General features: G+C 38.2%; 1 protein-coding gene across 2 annotated transcripts in view; it reads right to left on the bottom strand.

Moving 5' to 3' along the window:
- The window catches only part of CPQ (carboxypeptidase Q), a 147852-nt gene that overhangs the window by 16261 nt on the left and 104053 nt on the right, over positions 1-27538 (bottom strand). For both annotated transcript variants that reach the window (XM_059864224.1, XM_059864232.1), the window contains exons 6-7: positions 25089-25180; positions 14107-14308 (exon numbers count right to left, since the gene is read on the bottom strand). In XM_059864224.1, the coding sequence (XP_059720207.1) occupies positions 14107-14308; positions 25089-25180 (294 nt within the window). The remainder of the gene's footprint in view (positions 1-14106; positions 14309-25088; positions 25181-27538) is intronic.

Here is a 27538-nt window from a genome sequence, read left to right as displayed (position 1 = left end):
CAGTCAATGCCTGGGTGCAATAAAAATCACCATCACAACTGCCCAGCCTTCAGCAGTATTTGTCTACAGACTTCCTTCAGTGACACCTGTAGCATACAGCAGCCCTTAATTCTCCTCTGCAATATAAATGAAAACACAATGTGTTGACAACTGTCTTTTATTATTTTTAAAATATGTTTCAAACCCATATAGCTTATCTCAGAGTCTCTGTAATTTGGAAATGAAGGGCTGCTGCTGCAATCTATTACCTGCCCCCAGATTCTGTTAGCACTTTTAAAGCACAGAACAGAAATAATGCACAAGGAGTCAGTAACAGTAATTGGCATCAACACTTCCTGCTTGTCTCTGGCTTAAATCGGAAAACCAACTAAAAGATGCTTTTGTTTAAGAGTAGTTATCCTAGAAAGCTGAAAGTCCAAGACCTTCCACAGCTCTATGCCTGTCACTTCACTTTCCCTCTTCCCTTTTCCTTTCCCATCTGCCATACACTACCTTTCTGTTTGAGCCAAACAGGAAGCAGCAGGTGCCTCTCTGCAGCATGAGAACAATGGATTTACATTACACAAAGGCTCAAAGGAAAGCCTTCATCATAATTTACATGTAACTCTTTAACTAATTCATCCAACACTTTAACTAACTCACAGAACATTCCTGCACCTAAAAGGGAAACTGTAACATCTGCTGTCAGCCTGGTTACCCAGACTACTTAGCAGTGCTTAGTCTCTCAGCAGACTAGCAGTGCACAGAACAGAAAACCAGATGAACTGAGGAAAACCTCAAAGATTAAGTCAGCCTTTTCTCCTCTCTCTAGTAGAAGCCAATGTTTTGAGAAAAAATGGGAGAAAGGGACCTCATCCTTCAGCACACCTGTCCAGCCATCAACAGATTAAGGACTTTCTGAGTAGGAGCTTGCCTTCATATCTCTGTGTGGACAGCCTTTGCCAGACCTTGCTCCCATGCAGTATTCCATCCTCGTTAAACGTGTGTTTGATCTTGGTCTTCAAAACATCTTGTGATGCTGATTTCCTCCATTCAATTATATCCTGTCCAGAGAAGTGTCTCTAAAAGCTGGTTAGTGCTGATGCTCTGATCCTCTGGTTACATTACAAAAGGTGAATAGTTACTCTCTATCATATAGTAGTGTTGTTTATATATATATATCATATAGTTTTCTTTTTTTTCCTCCAGAGATTATAATAGTTTAGTTGGTGGATTCTACCTTAAATGAAATGGTCAATCTGATAAAACCTGGAACTAGCCTGGTTCCTGTCTGCATCAAAGTCCAGACAGCAGCTTGCATAGGATAAAGATGGGTTTCCTTTGATTAAACTAATAATTTGTAACCCATATTATCTTGCTGCAGTGATACATGGCGCAAAAACTGCAGCTTCCTGGAATCATAGGAGAGGCAGATCATGAAAGGCAGAACTAGGAAACACTGAGCTTTCCATTTTGTAGCAAATGACACAATTCTGCTTTTCTCTTTTCCAAACTCAAATGAGAAAAGACACACAAAACTTTTCTCATAAAGTAAAATAAACCAGCAAAAACAAATACTCAAATCATGTGTATTTTCTTGATTCAATACATACATGAAATAAAATCTATAACAATTAATATTTATAATCGGTCTATATTTTATCTAAATGCTTATTCTTAGTGAAATATTCACAATTGTGTTGTCCTCTATTCTAATTTCATCAAAATAGATCTTGTTTATATAAATGAACACATCTCAGTATCTTTTTTTTTTGAACAAAAAAGATAATCTACTGAGAGAAACTACTTCTGCAATGCATTCTAGCTATGAAGAAGCCCCAAAACACACACCTAAGATCAATGCCTTCAATGCCAGGCACCAAAGCACTGTGATCTCCAGATGTTACCAGAATATAGGATGGTCCAGAACCTTGGTGTACATAACAGCTCCCTTTGAACTAACTTTCTGATCCTATAAAATATGTATAGAAGTTCAAAGTTATGTTAATCACTAAGGACACCAGAAGTGCAAAAGCAAATTATGTATACGGCAAATACGGTTGATCCAAATGGCAGAGAGTAAAAAATGGAAGGATCTTTACATTGGGGCATCATATGGATCTGAGACTATTTTATATTTTCATTATAGACCAAAGCAATGGAATAGAGTCTTCCTTCACTATCAGATGGCACTAATCAGGGACATATGGCAGGGGCACTGAGAGCATGATGAGAATTTGTTAAGTGATGTTCACCAATGAGATACTTGAAAAGACAACTCAGGATAATGATCAAAAGGTGCAAGCATCAACTACTACACCAAGGAAGGAAAAAAATCAACTTCACATAAAAACCTGCTGCAAGTGGAAAGAAGTTACCATGTCTTTGGGTTCACAATGAAAAGAAATGAGAGTTAAAGCTCTTAAATTGCAGCAGGAATAGGGTAGATAGGAGAAAAACTTTAAGCACTAAGAATAGCACTGGGACATGCCATCTGGTCTATAATGTTTCCATTACAGTAAGTCTTCAAGTTCAGCTTAAACAAATGTGAAAGAAATGACAGGGACACTGGCAAGACCATGCTGGAATCAAGAATATTTAGATGTTCTCTAGAAACCTCCTTGCCAGCTCTGTGGTTCTTTGAAATCTCATCTGTTTGTGTGGTTTTCTGAAATAGTTGCTGAACAGACTAGAGATCATCTTTTTCTGGCAATTGGCTTGACCCATGGCTCCAGCCAACTTTGGCCTGTGAGGCAGAGGGAAATTCAGGACAAGTATTCCAAGCAAACCCTGCAAACAGCAAGCAGACACCACATTTCTGGAGTAACCTTGCTCCATTTTATGAACAGGAGCTTTACATCAGAAAAATGTCCCACTCCTAAATATTTAACATGAACTTCAATTCTTATGTGTGTAGAAAACACTGCTAAAAGTTTTTCCTCTAGAAGTTACCCATTTAAGGAATGTAAGGCAAAAAAAGTCTTGAAAATCACTTCAGTGACTTCATCAGTGATAGCTTTGGTTTGTGTTTCTTCAGATGTCTCTGATGAAAGATGGACAACTGAGCACTGTCCTTTCTCAGCCAGCTCCCACCAACTCCCATTGTGCTTTGTTTGTTGTTGCTATAGGCTTGGATTTGGGGGGAAACAGGCAGGCAATGGAGATAACCCTTGTTTAGGTAAAACCAGCCTGCTTTAGAATTCTTCATAATAACCTTTTCCACAGAGAATTTAGGTTTTTCTGTCTCCTCTCTTTAATTAACAACTCTAAGTTGTTTTCAGTATCTTTAAGGAGGTGAGGTGCTTGTGCACATCCCCAAAGGAATTTGGGATAGCTGTAAAATGCCAATGCTCTAAACTCCCACGTCTTTGCTTGTAGGACAGAGAATCTACCCATTGAGAAATCAAGTTGCTCAATTTCTTTCTCCTCCACAATGCCGCTTAAATGGTTTTCAACTGCTTCCAATTTTAAATCCACAATAATTTTCTAACACACAGATTATCCCAACTGACAACAAGTGGATAATCAAGTCCACTGACAACAAACTTGTGCTCTTAGTAGGAGATGAGGTTGTACATTTTTAGGAGTAATCCACAATCCCTCAGGAGTCTAGAGCAGAGTTTGAAAATCCCTAGCTTTCTTTACTTCAGCTTTCTTTAAAAACAACAGCAACAGCTACAAAAATTCATCTGTCTCAGAAGGTCATCGCTTGTGTTTAACATAATTAATGGAACTGAACTGCAAAAGGAAAAGTGCTATTTTCTTTGGTGGATTTCCAAGGCCCCACATGGCAATTGAGACAGAGCTCTGTCATGGGCACTGAAAACAGCTGAGAGCTGTGAACAGACTGGCCCTGATGTATAGTAAATCTTAATTAGGTTTTCTGCCTCTTTGCATGGGAAATTCCAATAAACTGCTTCTCTTGTTGAGATTCATGCTTTGTCCTTGCTGAGAGATTTGTTTATGTGCCCCTAAAATACATATATAGGAAGCTCATGCTTCCACCTAGGCTGCTCTTTTCTTTACACTCTACAACATTTGCTCAGGTGAAGCTCTTCTGCTAAATAGCTGCAAGGTCTGATGAATCCAGCAGAAGATGGACCAGCTTAATTAGGAAGGTAATGATGGCTCCTTCCTCTTTATTGCACCTTATAGACAGAAGGTAACTCACAAGCAGCCCTTGGGTAACTGTTATCATTAGGGAAACTGAGGAACTATAAATTGTTCAGTGATTATGGCAGATGATGTCAGAGACAGAACAGTAACCCTGCACCTTGTCTCCTATGCAGCCCGTGATCCTTTCTTGAGGCTTTGCCAATACAAAATACAAATGTATACTCAGTTTCTTTCACACTAAAGTATTTCTCTGTGGTCTGAACTGACCATGTCTGAATTGACTGAAATTGTTACATTAAAACACATATAACTGGAAAGGGATTTATGGGAAAAATAAATTGGTATTCAATAAATTCTGCTCTTCAGAAATTCAATTGCACTGTAGGCCCAACCTGTAGAATGAGTTTTGAAGGCAAACACTTAGAAAGGTTCCAATCCTGTGGTTTATAAATGTTAACAATGTCCTGGAAAGGCTGCCACTGGAATAATTTTGAACCTGCTCTTTTGAGGAAGATGTCTTTATAAATTATTTCTGAGCTTTGTACTCGTTCAGTTTGCACTACTATCAAAAGCATTCTTCAAAGGCCTCAGACATTTACACCTATAATGTCACCTGCAAATGAATGTGTGTCATGTTTGCTGCTTCAGGAAGGAACAAGTTTTCTGATTAATATCTAAAACTCTCTCACAAAAAGTATTCAGATCCTGAATCAAAATCATACTTGGTTCAAACCTCCAGTGTGCTCTGCACACTCAGCTGAGATGTTTCTACAGCCTCATTTCCATGTAAAACTTGTGGAACTTTGGGGAGAAAACTGCCGTTGAGATGCTATATTATTTGCTATATTAGCTATAATAAGTAATGAAAGAATACTAAGAAAGTAATTTCTGCAGCTTAAAATTAAAAACTCTCAGGTCTCTGCATGGCAGCAGAATTGGAAAGACAGGGGAAGGGGTACTGCTCATGGTATAGGAAAATGAACAAAGGGATTACTTAGCCAAAAAGGGCAAATAAAAATCAGTGTTGCTGGATGCATTGCTTGGGGCAGCTGGCCAATGCCACTGGGAAGTTGCTATCTATCATCTAGGAAAAGTCGTGGCAATTAGGGAAAGACTCCAATGATTGAAAAAAGGTAAATGTTATGCCTGTTGTAAAATCCAAAGCAGCAGGATCCAGAAGCATGTCCAGAGGCAGCCACTAAGTTGATTGGAGGGATGGAACACCTCTCCTCTAAGGAAAGGCTGAAGGATTAGGGATTGTTCAGCCTAGAAAAGAGAAACCTTTGGGGTGACATAATTGTGGCCTTCCAGCACCTGAAGGTAGCCTACAAGAAAGATGGAGTGGTTTTTTTTACTAGAGCATGTAGTGACAGGACAAAGGGGAACAGATTCAAACTGAGAGTAAGTTTAGATTAGATGTTGGGAAGAAATTCTGTACTGTGAGGGTCATGAGGCACTGGCACAGGCTGCCCAGAGAAGTTGTGGATGCCTCCATCCCTGGAAGTGTTCAAGGGCTCTGAGCAACCTGACCTAGTGAGAAATGTCCCTGACCATGATGTAAGGATTGAAACTAGATGATCTTTAAGATCCCTTTCAACACAAGCCATTCTATAATCTTGTGATGATTCTGTGAACCATAAACTAGAAAAAATCAGTCCCCAGGAAAATTATGGACTGGAGGAGTGGGATAAAAGTGGGTGGAAAACAACCTGGATGGCTGGGCCCAAAGGGTCCCATCAACAGTTTGAGGTGGCTGGTTATGAGCAGTGAGATGCCCAGGGGTCCCTGCCAGCTCAGCACCCTTTGCATCCTCAGCAATGATCCAGATGACAGGGGTGGCCTGTGTCTCCCTAAAATCTGTGAAAGTAGCAGCTGTGTATGCTGGAAGGAAGAGTTGCTGTTCAGAGAGCTCAAAATCCAGAAATGGCCTGACATGGACTTCAGAAAACTCATCAAAGACCAAACCAAAATCCTGTATTAACCAAAGGCCACAGAACTGGTGGGAGGTGCAGCAGCAGTTCTGCAGAAGAGGAGCTGCTGTGCAAGAGGCTCCATCAAAACCTTGTGGCAATGAGGTAATGTAGGGGCCTCTTTGGGAAAAGGGCAGCCAACAGGTCCAAGGAAGTGAAATTTTCTGAATATTACAGTGTTTGTGACTCCAGAACAAGAAAGGTGTGAACAAACTGGCCAGAGGAGACATAATCATCCTGGCTGGCTGATCAGCTTGTTCTCATAATTCTTTGTCAATCCAATGTAGTAATTACATCAGCTGTGTTCTGCAGTAGTCTTAAACTTGACTCCAAACCAACGGAAACTCTAAATAGTTGAGGATGAAGCAAGCCCTGAAGAATCTTATTAGAAACACTCATCATATGACTTCATGCAGGAAAGTACTTGGAGAGCTGCAAGCCAGACCTTAATACATTTAACCTCTGTCCCTCCCATCAAGAGTAGTATACCTGTGGTTTTCCTGGAATGCTACTGAATGCTTTACTTTTATTCAGCTTTTTATACTGATGCCATTACAATTTGTTTTCCAGGAATGAAATCTATGAATCCACAGATATTTCTGCTGTTTTTACTAACAAACATTCTAGGTCATTATATGTTTGGAGAGAAATTTCACAACCACAACATTTCCATACTATCAATATGTCTTATTTTTCATACAGTGAAATTTCTAAACATAAAAAGAGAAATAAATTGTGGATAGAATCTTATTTTACTTCCTCACTTTTTTTTCCATTGGCAAACATCTCCAAATTCCTTACAGAACTTTGACTAAACTCTTTTTTCATTATTATGTTTTCTTTCTGTTTACTTAATTATTTGCATAAGCTTCACCAAAGCCAAGGACAGTTCTAGGAATAAGGTTTGACTAACTTGTACTTCCGAAATGCCTATTTAACATGTTAACACTGAGCTCTGTGTGTTAATGCAGAACACTTGTTTTTTAGGATCAACAAATGGCAAATACTTCCATCTGAAAAAGAATATTCCCACCCACAGAAACAGAATTCAGCTTTCCTAAGCAGCAAACAATAGAGAATCAAGATGTCTCTCAGAGGCACAGCCAGAATAAAAACAACCACACCCCACATCCAAATGAGATCCTCAGTTAGATATTTTCAGTGTTTCTTTTCTGAGACAAAGCATATTCTGATACTAAAAAGGTGAGTTGAAGAAGTAAATTTATTGATGTTTTTTGAGCTGTTTAGGAATTGCATATGCTTCCAGGAAGAACCTGTTTATTAAAAGGGTAATTTATGCCAGTTCATCTCATGTAAGTTTTTGAAGAGTAAGCATCTAAAAGGAAAGAAGAAATAAAAACTTAGTGATATTCAAAGGAAGAAGAGTGACAAAATAAGAGAAAGAAGTCTACTAGCCAAAAAGTGCAAGAACCATAACAATTTATGATTTTATTTTAAACACTCCAATTTAAATTTTCATTGCTAGATTAATGAGCTTATATAATATTAGTACCAAGTTGAAAGCTCTGGAACAGTTTTACTTTTAGGATCCTAAAAGCCAATCAGAATGTCAGTGTTTCAAATTAATTTATTGTAATATTAGTACAAGATTATTTTAAAGCTGTCTTGTCTAAGTTTATTAAAAAAAAAAATTTTAAAAGCCATGGAATACCAGTTACTTAACCCATGTGTTGTAATTCTTTACTTGTGACCACCAAGAAAACTTTGCCAAATAAAATGCATCACAGATACTGAAAAGAATACCTAGAAATAAAATAAGAAATACAGCAATGTGTTTAGAAGTTCAGCAATGTATGATAGCATTTTGCAAATATTTTTGGTTTCACAGTTCAAATTTTCTCTGGGATCAGCAGGTTAATGATAGTTCTATTTTTGTAACTGTAATTAGGATTATCTAAATGTTGCACAAATGAAACACAAGAGTTTATGATATTCAAAAAGCTACTCTGAAATGGGTAAGGCTTAAATAAGAAAGAAGCATTTCATTATGAAAATGTTTGTAATATTCGGCAGACTCACAGATATTTTAAGGTCAGCAAAAGCCATTACCATCACACCTTCTGAGTAAGACATGGCAGAGAATTTCATCTTCTATCTACTGCATCCAGCCCATCCCTCCTGCCTGAATTACCCTGTACTTTTTGAAGGACACCTAAGTCTTCTTTACACATTCAAAATGACAGAGAATTCACCAAGTTTGCAACATCCTTCTAGAGCTTGCTAACATTATTGGAAAAAGGGGGTTGCTTCCATCCACTTTGACTTTGTTTAGACTCAAATAGCCTGAATTGCTAATGAGAAATATAATACAAAAGCCCTCTTAAAACTACCAGGAAAATTTGCATTCAGGCACTGTGCCTAATTGCCTGACTCCATCCCTCTCTCCAACAGCATTATCCCAGATGCATTTTTGCATGGTCTGTGTCTAGTCTGAGCGAAATAAAAATACCCTTGCAAATCTGATGCTTCCTGTTAGTGATTAGAAGTAGACAATACTCCATTGTGCCAAAACAAGACTAAACCAAACAGAGCAAAGGCGGAAGGAATTGTATGCAAAGTATTGTCAAATTCGTCTGGTAGTCTAATAGCGCAACTTATAAGAACACGTCATAAATTACAGACTATTCCTTTCATTAAATGATTATTCTCAAGGACTTTATTAACTTTGTTAAAAACAGAGAAGGTCATATGAAAGGCTAATACAACTGAGATACTATGTTAAACTATGTGCCTTTTAAGGAATTGACCTTCATAAAAAAGTTGCAACATATTAAATTTATTTAATTACTCCAGAGTAATATCCAATTTCAAAAGCCCATTTTATTGGAACAATGATAAATTAGAGAATAGATGAATTATTTTACAGATTAATACACACAGTTCTTTCTGCAATCAAGATTTTAAATGAGTCTTATAGCCTTAGCACTTACAGTAGGTTCCTAAAGTGCCAAGCAATTATAATTGTTCTCTTAGCATACTGGTTTAATTTAATACCACCCAAGTTGCAAATGATTTGGCTTTTGCAGTGGAACACACTCATTCACCATGATGATAAATATGAATTTATGAATGATAAAATAAGATATTTAAAAGGCAAAGAGTGCCCTGGAAAAAGCAATACTATATTGCTAATTATGAGACAACAGTTCTGGTATATCTCAGACTTACTGAGATCAAGACTGAGGCAAGACATGTATGTACGCCATAAGTCCTTTAGCCCTCATTTCCACATGCAAATAGTAGTTTGTGTTGGCACTGTGCTCAACAGATGTCCCGAGCAGTGGGAACTCAGCAAATATAAAAATGTAGCACCTGTGGAGTACCTAAAATTACCTAGGTATTCATAAGTGTCCCTAAAGTTTTGTTCTGTGAGTAGTGCTCAGAAGTTTTGTCCAGCTTTTTGCAAATGAGGAGACATTTGCATTGAGTTTGTTACTTTGTCAAATACCTGGAGCCCTTCGTCTGATTTCCTGTGCTAAACATCTCAAATTGCAAGTGACACAAATGCTGCCTAATAAAGTGAAGAAGTTTAATGCCTGCTGTCCAGAGATTTTTTTTTTCCCCTTCTCTCCTGCTGTAGGAAGGTTTTGTCAAGTGCAACACCCCTTACCCCTGCAGCATCAAGTCCAAGGCTTTTCAGCATTGGACTATGAAGCCCTAGACTGTACAGCTAATATTTCTTCTGGGTTTATACTTTTGGAAATAAAGAGAAGCTTAGAAATGGGATCCAAAGAGCCTGCCCAAACCTGTGGGCAGTACAAAACAGGTAATCTGACAGGCAGCATTTCAAGCATCACAGTGGAGAATCACCTCCAAACAGTGACACAGCCAAGAATGAACAGAGGTTATTCACTTGTAATTTGGGAAAGGGAGTTTGCTCACTTCTTGTCCAGCTGGCAACCTCAAGTCCAGGAGTTTTCCTGCTATGCTGCTTTCTCAGACATGTCCCTGGCTGACACTGAGCAGGGGAGCAGGCTTGGCACCAGACCTGAGTCTGGTGCTACAGGGATGATGGGGACAGGGGTAAGGGAGGGCAGCATGCTCCAGAAAAGGGGTAGATTGAACCTCTTACATAATACAAAAGGAAATAATCCGAGTTAAAATCCGGTGTCTCAGGCCAAAATACAGCATATTTTACATGAAGGTAATAAAAAAGCACTATGAACATGTAAAAATGAGAGAAATTATATATTATAGTCTTTGTTTGCCACATCTGAATGACTAATAGATTGGGTTAGCAATGAATTTTTGATTTCTGAAGAAACATTAAAGTTAAATGGACTACTGGTTTATTAATTTCTGGAAGAACAATTCTTCCTTTTATGCAGTGTAACAAAACATCAAGTCACTGTGGAGACAGAGAAACACAAACAAACATCAAGGTTCAAAGTGATAGTGTAAAAGGAGTTTCACCTTCAGGCCACTGGTTGATTTTTAAAAGAGGAATTGAAATGTGCCTTTGGGGAGCTGTTTGATGTCCTGGGTCAGCTTGATCTCAAATACAGCTTAGTTCCTAACAGACAAGTGTTCCCATCACAAGCACTGCAGCAACAGATAACCACCCTGACAAGCAGAAAGGAGCATCCTTGAACCAGTTTTCCTAGAAATAATGTGTCACAACAGCCACTCCTTTGCAAAAATACAAAAGCACCTGTTTTCATCTCCCCAAACACCTAAAGCTGAACTAATGTTTACTGGGTTCCATAATAAAAATAAAACTACTTCATCCCCCCTTCTCTGATTCTTGCAGGAAAGGCTGATCCAGACCCAGGGCTGTTACCTTAGGAACTGCTCTAAATCAAATTCAAACCATTTTGGTCATCATCAAGTATCTGTAATCATCAGATACTTCTCTTTTTCAACAAGAATATCCTAGCACTGATTTAGCAAGGATTGCTTAATCATTTTTAACCCTTTCAGGCACAGAGGAAACCTGTTGTGAAAAAGTATGTTAAGAAACCAAATAAATAAATCCATTCAACCTATCTTCCCACTTAAATCTGCAAATTCTAGCCAAACTTAATCTGGGATTTAGTGTTGCAAAGGAGCAGCTTTCTGTGCCATCATCTGGAGACATCCCTAATTAAAAAAAATATGGAATTGAACGCTTTAAAAGAAAGATGAGGAAGATAATTGCATAATTATTAAATGAGCAGTCTTAGAATCAGTGGTTACCTCGAGCTGTAAGACCACATCATAAAATGCAACACCACAACCCCCCCTTCCCCTTTCCTCTGATTTATGCTTAATGAAAAAGCAAAACAAATGTTATACAAATATTTTCAGTAGCTGAAAACTGGCTATCAGTGCAAAACCACAACTACAGACATTCCTCTCTGCTGGGCTGAACTGTTCTCAAAACAATCCAATGTAAAGGCCACTGACAAATATTTCTAACATTCTGCAGTCACAAAGAACCAGAGTGCCGTGTTTGGTGCAGATCACATTGCTTGTGCTTTAGAGGCATTTTTTACGCTTCAGTCTACGGTTTGCTAAGGACTCTGAACTCATGGCCTCTCTCATCCTAAAATCTCAGAATAATCACTGCTGTTTAGTAGCATGTCATTGCATGTCCATCAAAAATAAACATGCTCAAAATAGCAGAGATTAAGAAGCTACAGTCTCTGCCTATCTCAGCTATGAACAGTTCTGAAAAACACGTTTAGTGTTGCCCTCTGTGGATCTTTCAGACCAAAAGATGTAGGAGGAGAAGAATATTAAGAGCATCTAATAAGGTGAATCCTGGAATCTATTTCACACTAAAAAGGGGAAAACTCAGGAGAAATTATGTCAGAAACCATTCTTACTGTTCAAGAAGTACCCCATATTTTCTCTCCCTGTTGCAGAAACAAAGCCACCAAGTATATTTTCAAGAAAACATTTAAATAAAATTGATGAAGTGTCAACACTTGACTGCTTGTTTAAATTGAACATAATTATAAAAGCTGTTACAGAGTGTTCAATTTGTTTCAATGTTATTATATATCATAAAGTCTCATTCAAGCAGGGAGAATAGTGCAGACAAGGCATGAAGATTAGAAGATGTCTTACACTTCTCCCTGGAACAGCATGAAATACAATCTAAAGCAGCCGAAATTCTTTTAGTGGAGCTAATTTCTTTTCACTGGGGCTTTATGAAGAAAAGAATCACTGTTCCTTTATGCTGCAAGAACACTTTGCTATTTGCTTAACAGAAAGTTAAATGAACCAAAGCTACAGACAGAAAAAAAAAATTCCACCATCAATTAATGTGACAAATTCTTAATAGGAAAACAAACCAGATTTATTTAAAAACTGAAGTCTTGGTTCTGGTGTATTTGTGTTTTTCCAAGTTTGAGTTTATATTCCCAAGGTTTATATTTTTCATAGTTTATGCTTTCTGAGGAGTACAGATGTCCATGGGAGAGGGCTTTTTCCTGCATTGCTCCTGCTGAGTAGCCCAAAGTAATCAAGAGGACTATGGCAAGCTGTAGCTGCTTATGCTCCAGGTGCACCACAGCTGATGAGAAGTGGTGTGCAAGAGCTCAATACCCACTGCCATCACAAGCACCACTCACATTATCAACTGAAAATAAGGCATTTGAATGTTAAATTTTTCTCTCTTCTTCCATAATCTGTCACATTCAGATGGGAAGCACAAGGCAAGTCCCCAAAAACCCCCTGGAATGCTCCCAGCACCTTACCTAGGAAATAATTCTGATACCCTTGCATTTTCTAAACATAGGCTGAGTGGTGAGTTCTTATATTCCACCTTCAAGACAGATATGTTGATCTGAAATTCTGGACCAGACATCTTTTCACAGGCGCTTCCAGGCTGTGGAGGATGATGCTCTTGGCCACAGCCTCTCAGTAGTGCTTACAGTCTCTCCAATCAACTCAGCACACCATTGTCACAGCTGCATGACATGGTACTGAACTGATTCCACTTCACCAGAGAGCAGGACAGAAGCTGAATTCCTAACTGTTTAGTAATATCCATTCATCCATACTTTTTGCCCAGTATAGATATTTTGGCTTCAAAATTAGACATCCATACATTTATCAAAGCAGCCAACTTTATGGTATCTCTGCACACCCTAAGTGAGTGAGAAGCAAGGGGTTCTGACCATAAATAAGAATAATATATTCCATGATCCACTCTCTTCCACAAGGTAAAAAACAGCAGTTAATTAAATATTAAAAGATTCTAAGCATATAGCAGCAAGTAGTAACACTAGCATGAGAAATGTGCCTGCCTACTTCAGCCATAAAACACAGGAGAAAACCTTAAAATTTAAAGCTGATCATAACTTTTTTAATACCACTGTTATGAAACTTTTCTTTCTACTATTATTCAAGTGGAAATTCACTAAGGCTTCACTCAGGCTGGCCTCTGGTTGGGATTCTTGTGCTCTGAAACCCTCTGTGCTAGTGTGGGGGTCTCCTGCATGGGGGCGCTGCCAGCGGTGGATCTCTCTCACAGCTTACAATTTCTTTGCCAATAAGCTGCTCCTCACTTGGAGACAGATAAAATCCTCGAAATAAACCCCTAAACTACTTCAAACTTTTCAGAATTTTACCCCTTTATCACACCTTAATGACTCATAGCTTTTTAAATGTCGCATCTCAAAAACATTGTTTCTCCAGCACATGAAACGGAGAGAAAAAGCCCTGAATTTCAAAGTAAAACTAATAATAATTTAAAAAATATTTCTTCTGTATTGGAGAATTCCCCTCTGCCTTGGTTTACTATTTATAAACCACCAGTCTGGGATTAATTATTATAAATCCTTAAAGCCGAAAAGAAGATTTTAGGCATTTTATTCTACGTATAATCTATACCATTATTAAACTGCAGCTCAAATGCACTTTATGTCCTATTTCTGTTGATCACCTTGTAACATTTATGCATTTTACCTATGGCAAATTTTACTCCCTGGGAGAAAGAATTGCTTAGTACTTTGAAAACACGGGAGCACCCATCAGATGTGGCAGGGCTGAGTGGGAGCAGTGTCCCCTGCCAGGCTCCAGGGACACTCACCAGGCACCCCGTCTCTCATCCAGTAGGCAATGTCTGTTCCATCTGCAGGGTCATACACATCCGTAACATTGATGGGCTGCAGCAGAGTCATGACGTCTTTCACAACGTCCCGGGCTTCAGCACTGCCAGAAAAACCCAGTCCAGATGGCTGGAAGGTGCCCTCATCAGACTCCATAACGATGTCAAAGTTGGAGATATTTTCCTAAAAACGTAAGAAAAGAAGATATTGTGCTGTGGTTGTTATTTTAGCTGGCATCATATACTGGATTCTAGGTGTCATTGTGAGCATACCACAACAAATTTGTTTTCAGAAGCAGAGAAATGCTTCCTGTGAACATGTGCATATAAGCATAAATGAAGGGACCTATCCTTCTGTATTGAAATGGCTGAAAGAGTTCAAATTATATTCTGGGACACCAATATTCTGTAGGACCCACAACATGACTGTTCTGCTCTTCCCAAATACTTGCTTTCAGACTTCTGAAGTCCCACCTAGAAAGGCAAGCCATCACCACCGTATTGCAGTTTTCATTTGCAGCTCCCCCTTTCTTCTCAGAGTTGAGACTGAAATTCTGTTGCAGTGGAGAGGGTATAAGGTGCTTTGGCTTTAAAATTGGAGGCTTCCAAAGCCTTCATAGACTATGAGGAACAGTCTATATAGAAGCCAGCTTCTGCCTGTTCAGAAACACATTATTTTTAATATAGTCAATTCTGATATCGATTGGAGGATTGAAATGCCAAGGTTTTCCCCCAGACCTGAAGGAATAATATCTATTTTAAGGAAAATTTGTGCTTCCAAGGTAAATCCTTACAAGAAACTTGAAAGGTAAGATTTTGTGTACAAGTAGCATAATAATTTGCTTTTAGTGTGTACTTGGAAGAATTTTTTAAGCTAAAAGAGCAAATATTAGCAATTTATGTACTTACCATATTTGCTTAGATTGCTCAGTTACAAAGGTCTAGTTGGAATTAAATACATAATGATTTTACATGAACAAAGATCTCATTTGAAAAATGAGATTTTGAGAGGCACAGAACTTTTTAGAAAGAGTTTATGGTCATTTCAGGCAGAAAAAAAACTATACTGCAGGCCCCCTTGAATGTGACTAAGGGAACCTACTGCAGGTTTTACTCCTATGACCAGATCTCACGCCTGCATTTTATGGCTGCCATGGGTTATTTATTACAAGAAAATCATTACAAGGGATATGTGATAGCAGCAACACATCCATGTCACTACCAGCATATACAAACCTACAATTCAGTAAATAATTCTTTTACATTTTTCTGTATATAAACCAAAATATGTACTACAGGTGGCTGTGAATAATTCACATAAGTTTTCAGATGTCCTTTATAGAATTTGCCAAGAACTGTTTAATACTTCCCCTAAACTTTTTTCTTTCGAGTGAAACAATTCTAACAGAGCAGAGCTATTTACTTTTAACTTAGAAATACACCTAGTAGTTAAAAAAAAAATGTAAAATCTTTGCATGATAAAGAAATTGTAGATGTTATAATACCTTAAGATAACCAATTTATCTACCCATTTAATTACTGGAAATCAATGTGTAAATAACCAATCTTGTCACCTCATTGGCAATCACCATTTTTAGACAGACAAACATCTTCAGTTTGTGAAAGACTAAATGTAAATAATTAGGCTACATATGGTGTCTAGGCCTATCATCAAATGCTATCCTGAGGTTATGAGCTTCAACATGAATCATAATTCACAGACTGAGTAGAGTGGGAGAGAAGCAGGCCAAGAAAAGCCCACTGCAGGCTAAAAGGGACCAGTGATGCTCCAATGCCACAGATATAATAAAAAGATTGTCTCAAAATGTAAATCTTCTTTATCATATGCCCAAGGAGGAAGACTTAATACAGACAACACACATTTCAGTGTGCTTCTGAATTGTAAGTGAAAGCTACCTTAAGTATAGTGAGCCCTACATAAATAGGATGCTGTGGTACGCAGCTTCTTTGGTTGAGTTTCCAAAGCAGGATTTCTGTCTGTTTTTAGAGCACCCGAAATGATGAAAGCAATAAGGCAGTGAAGTAAGGAGAAGAGTGAGCTTGGGAACAACGTGGACACCTAAAAGCAATCTCTCCTATCATTCAAAACAACAGAATCCCTAAGTTCAAGAACTTCATAAACTGCTACTATTGCAGAATTGCTGTGATCTTCAGTTGTGTTTTGTCACATAAATGTTTGCATGTGTTTCTAATATGAAACTGAGTAAACAAACCACCCACAATACGTTACACCATACTGTTGTTCTGTAAGAAAGCTATTCAGTTCTGAGAACGTGCTGGAGAGGCATGAAAACAGGACACCCTAGGGAGAGAAATGGACTTCACTGGGGAACAAAAAAGAAACAGGTCACACCTACTTGAAATCCATGTGTCCTTGAGAAAGCTTTTTTCCCATATTTGGTCCACTAGAAGATAGGATTACTTATAAAACTACTCACCATCACATTTGAAAGTTGCAGTCTAAAAAAAAGTTAGATTGGTTTCCCTGTTCCCATTTTTGTACATCTACATTGGCATTTCTACTTACACAGAGAGAAACACATGCTGGAAAACATGCTTAAAATATACTGCTTAAAAATAGTGAAGATGCTTTGTCATCATTTGCCATCTATGATGCAGGAGTATCTGCCACTAACAAAGTGAGGTGAGACCATACATTCCCCTCGACTAATTCAAAGGAACAAACAAACTAGAAAGATTTAAAAAAATAATTGCAGGCTCAGCTGCTTCCTTCAGTCATTCTCCTAGTGAATGTACTATCTAAATAAGCATTTTAAACTCAGCAGGTATTTTTTTCAGAAAGTAATCTCATCTGCTGCATCTTGATATTGTGCCACTTCTCTTGGTATGTATCAGAAAATTAAAACTCTGTGTAACCTGCTGCCTAATTCTCTGAACATCAAAAGAGACTTTTATCCTTTGCCTTCTTATGACTCTGTTGCAGAGGAGGTCATCTGTCTTTATTATGTCATCTTTAGCTCTTCAATTGAATTTTTAAATGAAATATTACAATAAATACTGCATGGGAAAATTGGCTTTCTATAGCTTGCTATTCTCACTGAATACACAATTAGGCACAATCCTTACCAATACTTCTCCTATTTTTAGTTTTTAATTTTAATTCATTTTATTTCTGTTTTCTCTGTAAACAATCTATTTTTTGTCTCTGCTAAGCAGAACTAAAAATATAAGTACTTGTCATCTCTAAGGCAAAAAACCTGATAACATGAAATCACAGAATGGACAAGGTTGGAAGGGAGCACAGTGGGTCATCTGGTCCAACCTCCCTGTTCAAGCAGGGCCATCCCACGGCACAGGATTGTGTCCAGATGGTTCTCGAATAGCTCCAGTGAAGGAGACTCCACAGCCTCTTGGCAATCTCTTCCACTACACTTGCACAGTAAAGAAGTTCCTCCCCATGTTCAGGTGGAACTTCCTGTGCATCAGTTTCTGCCCATTGCCTCTTGTCCTATTGCTTGGCATCACTGAGAAGAGCCTGGTCCATTCTCTTGACACCCTCCCTTCAGACACTCACAGACATTAATGAGATCCTCTCTCACTTGTCTTCTCGCCTTATCTTTTTCACCCTCTGTGTGCTCCAGGAGCTTCACATCTCTTTTGTTCTGTGGAGCCCAGAACTGGATGCTGTGTTCCAGCTGTAGCCTCACCAGGTCTGCTTAGAAGGACAGGATCACCTCCCTCAACCTGCTGCCAGTGCTCATCCTAGAGCACCCCAGGATACCTTTGGCCTTCTTAGATCACACTGCTAGCTCATGGTCAGCTTCCTATCTATCAAGTCCCTCAGGTCCCTCTCCATGAAGCTGTTTTCCAGCAGGTTGGTTCCTGGCCTTTACTGGTGCAGGTTGTTCCTCCCCAGGTGCAGGACCCTGCATTCACCTCTGTTGAATTTCAGATGGTTCTTCTCTGCCCATCTCTCCAGCCTGCCGAGGTCATTCTGAAGGGCTGCTCAGCACTCTGGGCTATCGGCCGCTCCTCCCAGCTTTGTGTGTTGGGGCACTTGCTGAGGAGGCCTCTGCCCCTTCACCCAAGTTATTGGTGAAAAGCTAAACAATACTGGGACCAGTATTGAACCTTTAGGCACACCACCAGTGACAGGCCTCCAACCAGAGCCTGTGCCCCTGATTACTGTCCCTCCCTCTGGGGTCTGTCATTTAGCCTGTAATTACAGTAAACTCCTTCCATTAATAAAACAAACCCTTGTAATATGTACAACTGGTACTTCTGTTGGTAGGAAACGTCTTTCTTCTAGGCTAGCCACTGGCAATCCCAAGCAGGTATACCTTACAGTAGTTACTTATTCAGTCAAAATCCCAATTGTTAATTCTTATCAGATGTTAAACTAGATGTTAAACTCATGACTAATCCGTTGAGTCATGGACAGCAATCCCTCTTACTCAGCTTAAGCAGGCACATACCAGAAAATTTAATGCAGGGAACAGCTATCCTAAAAGCCTTCAGTACTTTGGGGCTGTTTAAAATAGAGTATTAATTGTCCAACAGCTCATTTACTGGTTTTCTTTTTTGTTCCACTGAGAAGAATCACCACTTTACAGGAAAAATACCAAAGTCTGTAATGACAAAGCACTTGACTAATGGCTCATTTGTTCCAGTGATAAAGGACATCAGTTAATCCAACATTGCGTTTTCAGCTTTCTGATATTGATTTACACTTAACTTTAAGAAACAACAACACTTGTATTCCAGTATTTGTCCCTGAGAAGTCAGGAAACAAGTATAGCATGGCAACCATGTTGTAGAACTCACAGGGAATTGGTGGTCATCCCACTTGCAGTACTAAAAAAAGATTTAAATCAGAGTCCAGATTTTTTAGGCTGGCAACTGAGACTACAGGAAGGACAAGAAAAAACACTGGAAACACCTAAGTGCATGTGACAGATAGAAAAGAAAAAAAAAAGCAAAATAAATAACATCCTCTAAGTATTCAATAATATATAAACATGATGTAGTGTAATTTTGAGTTGCTGTTTAGTATGAAGGTAATTTAATGAAGCAAAACAGGATAAATTGAAACTAGAGAAAAACACCACAACAGCTGTTAGGAAGCAGAGATGCACCAGCATCAAGGCATAGTAAACACCAGCCACAAGTATGATCATACCATTTACACTCTTTTTGAATGAAGACAGGGAAAATCGGGAACACTGTGAGTTATTCATTTTTGTAAATTATCCCATCATTATATGGGAGAAAGCTGATGTAAAGCTGAAGATTTAGAAGCACAATTTTTCCTAGATGACAAATTACAAAAAAGGCTCATCCTTTTGTTACAAGATGAAATATTCTTCTGCTACATTTTATGGGAAAGCAGTATGTAAAAAAGCCTACAGGTTTAGGGGTTCTGTAGGACAGTTACAAGTTCTGACCTCTGAGAAGCCAGTGACAGAAGTCCCAGTAACTTCAACAGCCCTGGAGCAATTTGGTCATGTACTTATTAGCACTTCACTCAGTAAAAACATGCTACTGCCATCTCTTGCCTTGTACAATACCGCGACTGTTTCCTCTACGATGATTTCCCAGCACTCACAGAGATGACCATTCAGTTTTGTAAGTTCCCTGGGATGACAGACAAGAGAAGGCAGAGAGCTCTGAACATGGCAGCAGGCTAAGTAAGGTATGCCTGAAGTCTTGTCTTGAGAGATTTTTTTTTCTCTTTTACAAATAGGCATATCAAAGATAAGTTCTCCTCCGGGAAAACATTCCATAACTTTAGACCTTTTACTGCTCAAATGCAAAGGTATCAAAACAATGTCTATGGCTCTGAATGACCATCCCACCACTGTCCTTTTTTGACAGGACTTAGGTTTTCACTAGAAAATAGGCAGCAATGCCAAAATAAAAAAAATTGTGGTTTACATCTTTCAAACAAAGATGTAAATTATTACAGCACATACATAATTTTCTACATTTTTCACAGGGAGTTTTGATAGGAGGAAGTCAACTTTCTTACAATTAACCATCCCAATGGACCAAGGACCTGTGGATGGCTGAATCTACCTGAAGCATGTGCTGGAAGCAGCAATCCTCAGAAGCTTCTCTATCAGAATCTCTACCAGAGATCTCTACCAGAGATTCTGATAGAGATTCTGCCAGATTCAGCTGGCAGCTCTGCTGAGAGAAAGAGAAGAAAGATGCACAGAGGATGAAGATTGCAAGATGCACACAGAAGATTTGCTTAAGAGAAAGAGAAGAAAGATGCACAGAGAAAAGTTTTTCTAACACTAGACATGTAAGAATCTTATCTATATGGAATGAAGGCTAGATATCCAGGAGACACACTGTCATGACTGATTTGGGGTCTTCCATCCTTCAGGCAGTGTAAGGAATAAACTTGGGTTTGTGCTTTAGCAAAATCTGTATTTCTCTGCAGCTTTCACAAGAAAGCTTATTTCTAAATACTAGGGAATTAGGAATTCCCATGGACCTCGAACTGGTGTAAAAGATAATTCTGTCACTATGCTGTCTTTACTGTGCTTAATACAATCAGTGGTGCTACTGCCTGTAGTGGTACTGGAGAACACAATGTGATTACTTTCTTTCTGTAGTTTTGCAAATGGACATTTCACTCTTTCTGCATTTCTTTCCCTTTGAAATGAAAGGAATCAAGAGGACATCAGTGACCTAAAAAGGCAACAGTAATTTTATGTAATTTTTGATTATAGAGAGTATTGCCTGAGTAACAGTCAACACATTTTCCTGACATAAAAGAATCCCCAGTAAAGTCCTTTATATGTTTGGTTCAAATCAGACACAAATTCATGTCTTACATTTCACCAGAATACTTGGTACCTCAGGATACCAAGGATATAAAGTCTTCTGAAAACTATGGTTTTAAGGAGACAATATTTTCTGGAGAAGAACCATTTCACCTGAAAGTGATATGATATTTTTTTGATACTTTCTTAGAGAAAGAAACTCATTAGCAAATCACAGTAGAAATAGTGTGTGATCATCAACAAAGTGTACTTAAACTAGCATGAAATAAATGCCAGCATTTCAGAAAGCCCTCTTGTCATGCAGACACAGTTTGAGCAAAATATCAGGCCTTGGTAATAAATACAAAAAAGAAACCATAGTTTCTTTTAAAATGTAGTTAAACCTTTACTAAAAAGTTAAAATACTGTATGGTATTTGCACCAGAAATTGAGGTAAGGTCTGTAAATATCATTAATATAAGAATACCAACATGCAGAAATATTGAGAATGCCTTCTATAGTGGGTTTGAATGGAATTAATAACATATTAATGTCTCCAGTGATCACAACCAAGTTACTAAAGTAAATTTGAACATGGCCTAGGATCTCTCAGTCTTCTCATTACAAAATATATTTGCTTTCCCAAGGGATTGTACGCAATACTTCTATTCCAGAATAAATATTATCAGTCATTCATAGTCCCACAATTCAGTTGGGTAAATAACTGTAACCTTGTTTCATGGTACACAGACCTTTCACAGAATCTAGTCCGAAGCAATGAAAAGCAGGACAGACACTTCATTACATATATTTCTTTCTCCCTTCACGAAGACAGCATAGGAGTAAACACACAAAACCTTAACTCTGGCTGAGGGCACTGGGGTATCATTGGTAAAGGTTGTAGCAGAATCTGTACTGAAGAGTTGCATCATGAGGCTTTCTAGAATTATGTTCCTCTAGTTCTTCAATTTGACTTGTATGAGAAAGTAGTGTTGCAATGTTTCATGATTCTGAAGCTATTTACTGTATTGTCTGTACAGAAGAGCCCTACTCAGCAATTGGGTCACACAACACTAAGAACTGCAAGACTTCAGATGTAGTGTCAAACTCCAAGCTCTGCAGTCTGATTTGAACTTAAATCCTTTAATTTCACTGCTCTTTATCAAGGTAAGGATCTTTAAGGAAAATCAACTATTTTTCTAGTCTGGGATTAAATCTAATTATTGGCTAAGAGCTAAAAGCAGTGAGCACTTCAACAGGTATCTCCTTTGGAAGCAAGAGTGCTGGTAATTCCCCCAAGAGGCTTCTACCCCATGGTCAAGACTGAGTGGGTGCTCTGTGATGTCCTGGTGGGTAGCAGGTACCTTTACACTAATGGAGGCAGTGAAACTGCTGGAATATACAGGGCTTTCAACTCTTGGAAATGGCTTAGAAAAATCATGCAAAGAAAACAATGGATGAGGACCATGTGATGCTCTCCAGAAAAACATTTGATAAACCAAAAGCATGGTTCTGTGGGTAATGGACGTGTCTGAGCTTCACCTGACTGCAGCTGGGCAAATATACTTTTCCTAAGCACATATTTACTGGATGCTATCAGGAGACAGCTCTGGACTGTCTAGAGTACTAGAGCTTTTGATCAACAAATATGGCAGCTCTTAAATTCTCATAAAGCTCTGAACAGCTAATATACTCTATCACTAGCTTTAATAATCAGAAATTATAATACTGGGATCTAGAGAAAAACTTGAGTGTTATAAATAATGCTATTACATGGGGATACGTGTTAATTATTGGCACCATGGTAGAACCGCTATGCTGCTATCTCAGTTATTTCTGCAGTAACTTATCCACTTTCTAGCAGTGACAACCTACAATGATGGATGAGGAAGGAGGACCTGAACTTAAATTGAAAGAAATAATAAATAAGTGACAAAAATAAGAGCATCTGTACTTGTCCAGTACTATATTGTCTTCATTTCTTCTCCCTTGCCACATTTCCACTGACATGAGGAGGTAATTTACTATGCCAAGGAAATCCATGCCTGCCTGTGCTGAATTACTGCATTCATATTTCTACTTGTTTGTAGCAAACTAAACTCATAAGTCCAGCTATGTAGATGAGTCATACAGGCTGTCTTTCATTTTACAAGGCATCTTTAAATACCACTCTTATTTAACTTGTACTCATTACCATCAGCAAGCAATGTGTGTGCCATACTATCCTAATTGCCAGAAATTTGAGCAAGTAAATCATTAAAAGGTTAAGTTATTTTTCATGCTAAATTTAATGTACAGTATTAATCAACTTTATTTCATTATTATGAGTAATGCAACATCCTATAGTTAAATCGATTTATAATTATGCCAGATCACATGGCAGGGGGGAAACTAGAACAACAAACAACAGACGGATGTCATTTCTGCTTAAATTCTCCATGTAAATTACAAACTGTTAAGTCAGACAGGGCTTTCTTTGCAGAGCACAACATCCAGATGGAATCTCACCAGCAGAGCAAGAACGGAGACACATCTTTGTCTCAGTATTTTAAAAGCAAAGTAACCAAATATCTTGCAAGCAACACCCAGCCTGCTTTATATTTCCCTATTTGATCCTTAGGTCTGCTCTTTGGTATTACTTCTGAATAGAAATCTTTGAGACAACAGTGAAAGAAAGCCATTTTGGAAAGACAATTTCATGTGCTGCTGACATCACCACCACAGGATGGATCTTATTGTCCAACATGTACATCTACAGAGGTAAATCTTCAGATACATTTCTGATGAGTGGTGTGCACAGAGCATCCTTCCAGTTCCTCCAAAATGCAGTTCAGTACATAAGAATCATCTCTTTCATGTGCTACTTATTCCAGAATATTTTATTCTAGATTAATCCTGCTGAATATCAGAGTACCAGTGGTAGATCCAGAGTCCTTAACACATACTAAACTGCAGACTGTCACCTCCCTGAAGCTGAGAAAGCAAGCTCTGGAGTACCTCTTCCAAAATAAATGACAGAGCTCAGTTAACCCTGTAATTTGGAGATACAAGGAGGTACAGCACTATACATAGGTAGTTAAATATACTTCTTAGCAATATGAAACTAGTTAGTGGGAAATATTTGATTGTTCATCAATTAGTCAGAAAACTCTAACTGCTCTAAACCTATCTCTGACAACTCTATTGCAGATGCAAGTTGATCTGATTTGGTTCATCACAATGAATTCAATTCAAAGTGAAGTTTCCATTTATTTGTTCTGATAGATTGCTTAGCATTAAAAAATGCTCTTAAGAATTGCTTGCAAGCCTGTTTTCATGCTGTTGTAGAAAAGGTAACTTCCTAGGCACATTTGCATTCACCTTGCCTCTGCCTTGGATGTATTAGCCATTGTTGAGAGTTATACTACTTAATTAGGGAGAAGAATAAAAGATTACTTTAGAATAGTTATACATGTATAAATTATTCTGTATATTCTACAGAATATACAGGTATAATTATTCAAGCATAATTTTTCTGTGGAAAAAACACTCCAACACACACATATTCCAAAGACTCATCTCCCAAATAGTTTTGGCAGCTGTCCTTTATCTCATGTATTTTGAAATGGCAGCTGTTGGCAGGAGAGATAAATGTTATATTTTTATCCTCATAGCCATAAGTCATAGAGTTTGTGTGTTCTTTGCATCACCAGAAATCAACCTTTTAGGATGTTCCAGAGCCCACAAACCTTACAGTTGGTAAGTACATTATAGACTATCAAGATAAGGTAGAAAATACTTTTCTTTGTATTATTTTATGTTTTACATTGTAAAATATTATGGGAAAATGCAATGAAGCAGAAATACATAGGGCAAACAAAATTTATTTATATTGCAAACATATGTGGACCATTCATCATTCTTTCTCAGAAGGTTAGCTATGTTTGAAAGATATGGCAGATATCATCATGAAATATCTGTTTCAGAACACTTTTCTGACAAAGTATCTTAGGTCAAGTGGAACATGCTCATGTGTGGTTGCATGACTTATTGTTAAATGTAAAATTAGGTTTACATTTATGATTAAACTCAGAAAATATACCTTCAGGCAGAACTGGAATCACTGGTTTTGGTGAGATATTAAGCCAAACATCTTGACAAAAGTAGTAGTCAAGTCATAAGACTGGGGAGAAAAGTGCTGTCAAGAAAATGGTGAAAAGACATATTTACCTTGTGCAACTGGTAGTATTGCTTGGCACCTACTCCTCCTTGCTCTTCTCCTGTCCAGAGCACCAAGCGCAGTGTCCTTTTCGGACGAAGTCCTAAAAGACAGTTGTTAATATTGTTTTTAGTATTAAATACAGATATATTTTCAGCATTTTTTGCATTGGTCTCAAGCCTCCATTGGATGAAAAGTCTGTATCTCCACAAACCAAACACAACCTATATCAAGTGTGGGTTTTTCTGTGAAAGACTGGGCTGTGGGGAGAGAGCCCAAATGAGGAAGAAGTGGGCAGTTGAGGTGCTGCTGCCAGTTGCAGTAGCACAAGAGAAGCACATTTCAGGGACATACTGAAAGTGTCTGAAAACCTCACCAGAAAGTAATGACCTTGATAGATTTCTGAAACATGTGCTGCTGTCATTGTGGTGGTCTGCCATAAGGAATACATATCCACTCGTAGCAGATCCAAATCAAATTTTCATGAAAACTTCCATTGCTTTGTCATGGTTAATTTATTACAATTAATTGAAAATGAGCTGCTGGATTTTTATGAGAAATGTTTATCAATTTCAAGAACTGAGGAGCTATGTAATGTCATTTTGCTTTTTATCAGAGAAATGAAAAGCAGCAATCTGTACTTGGGAATCTGAAAGAGTCAGCTGCTAAATGTATGCACGACTTTCTGAAACAAGGCGAACATGAAGCCATTTTCTATTTTGCTATGGTAGCTCAATCAGAAAGATAAGTTCTCAGATATATTTTGAAGCCATTTTTGCCATGACAGAACTGATCAGATAAAAGTTGCTTCCCTCTATTTATTCGGTTGTTTCTATTCATAAATTAATACATTGATAGAAACTTGAGAGTATGGAGGAGCAAACAGATAAAGAAAAAACTGTTCTCTGTGCAGTGGAATACTAATTATGTTAGAGAAAAAAAAACAAAAAAAAACATGAGATTATCACGAGTGATAAAGTACCACACACACTATCGTGCTGAAAAGAAATAATATCAGTATCATTGTCAAAACTTATTTCATTTCCTAACTGAAATGGATGAAGACTGCCAATAGACTTGACCTTCATTATTTTTTTTTTGATACAATGAATATGATCTGCACATTTCTTCTCAAAACTACATGCTAGCAATCCTCCAAACTGAAGACAGAATATAGAAGGAATACTACAAATCTGAACGAAAGAGCTTGGATTTTCCAATATTTCATAAAGTGCAAACAAGTTTAAAGGTGTATTTTCTGAATGTTGATCTGCTGACTGTAAACAGAAAGGCTGTCAAACTTCATTACTTTAAAGACAACCTTCTGCACACCTCCCAGTAGATTCCCTGCTCTCCTAAATCACAACTGTAAAGGATGAGCCTCCATTGCTTTTCAAATTAGTCAGATGGCTTATGAGGTAAATTTGAGATAATAAAATAGCTCTCAGTTTGAAGTCAGAAAGATTTAAGCCCAAAATAACACCAAATGTGTCAGCAGCTTGGTTAGAAGAGGTGGCTGTAAAAAAGGAGTGCTGGTATAAAACATAGAGGCCAGTGCTGTAGGATGGTTCCAGCAGCACTGCAGTTTAAGTGGGAAAAGGAGGTTTATTTGTCATATCACAAAATGCAAAGTGAAACCCAATCTCCAGCCCACCACACCAAGCCTGTAAGCGTAGCTTTGGTAGGAAATGCTTAAGACAGGGAAGCAGCATCTTCTGGCTTCTCCCAGGGACAAATCAAGCTGCTTCAGTCTGCCACTGCTGCCCTAAGGGGGACTGGGGCCAGTGACCAGGGTGCCCTCATGGTTGGCTCAGAAAGGGTGTAACCTCAGCTCCTGCTCTCCAGGGGCTGGAGATGATCACAGCTGACTTGTGGAAAAGACATTTGAGATTCTTACCACCCCATCATTGCATCTGTCCCTTGAAGCTGGGGAAATAAAAAAGCCCTGCTGAGCTTTGGTCTTTCCAGTCTGGGACATGTGTCAGCTCTTCCCATCTCACAGATTCCTGTCAGCAAATTCATTTCTGTGTTCTACTGAAATTAAATGGGCAACTTGAAAAAAATAAAAATACATAAGCTATGGAGGCAGTTATTTTAAATACAAACAAAGTCTAGAGAGGAAAATTTAATTTCTTCATTATCTTAATCTGAAAGTGATAACTATTTATCTACCTCTTATTAAAAACAGAGCCAATCTGGCCAAAGAACAGCAAACAAATCCAGTATACAGAAGTAAAATTGCTGAGAATATTCTCAATGCATGTTTTTATTAGAAAAAAATTGAAGTACTGTATTCAAGTTACCAAAGTTTTTCAAAGTAAATTTAACTACTTTGGTTTGCTTCTTAAAATCTACTGGTTCCTCAGCAACGTATCATCTTCAGAAAATCAAAAGTCTTTCAGGTCGCAGCCCAAATATATATTGAAAAGACAGGATAAAAAAGCAATTGGGCTAGGAAACA

This window comes from Haemorhous mexicanus, chromosome 1 (genome assembly GCF_027477595.1).
Source record: "Haemorhous mexicanus isolate bHaeMex1 chromosome 1, bHaeMex1.pri, whole genome shotgun sequence".
Classification (NCBI taxonomy): domain Eukaryota; kingdom Metazoa; phylum Chordata; class Aves; order Passeriformes; family Fringillidae; genus Haemorhous; species Haemorhous mexicanus.
The sequence above is the reverse complement of the archived record's forward strand: the minus strand, read 5'-3'. Positions and strand labels throughout refer to the sequence as shown.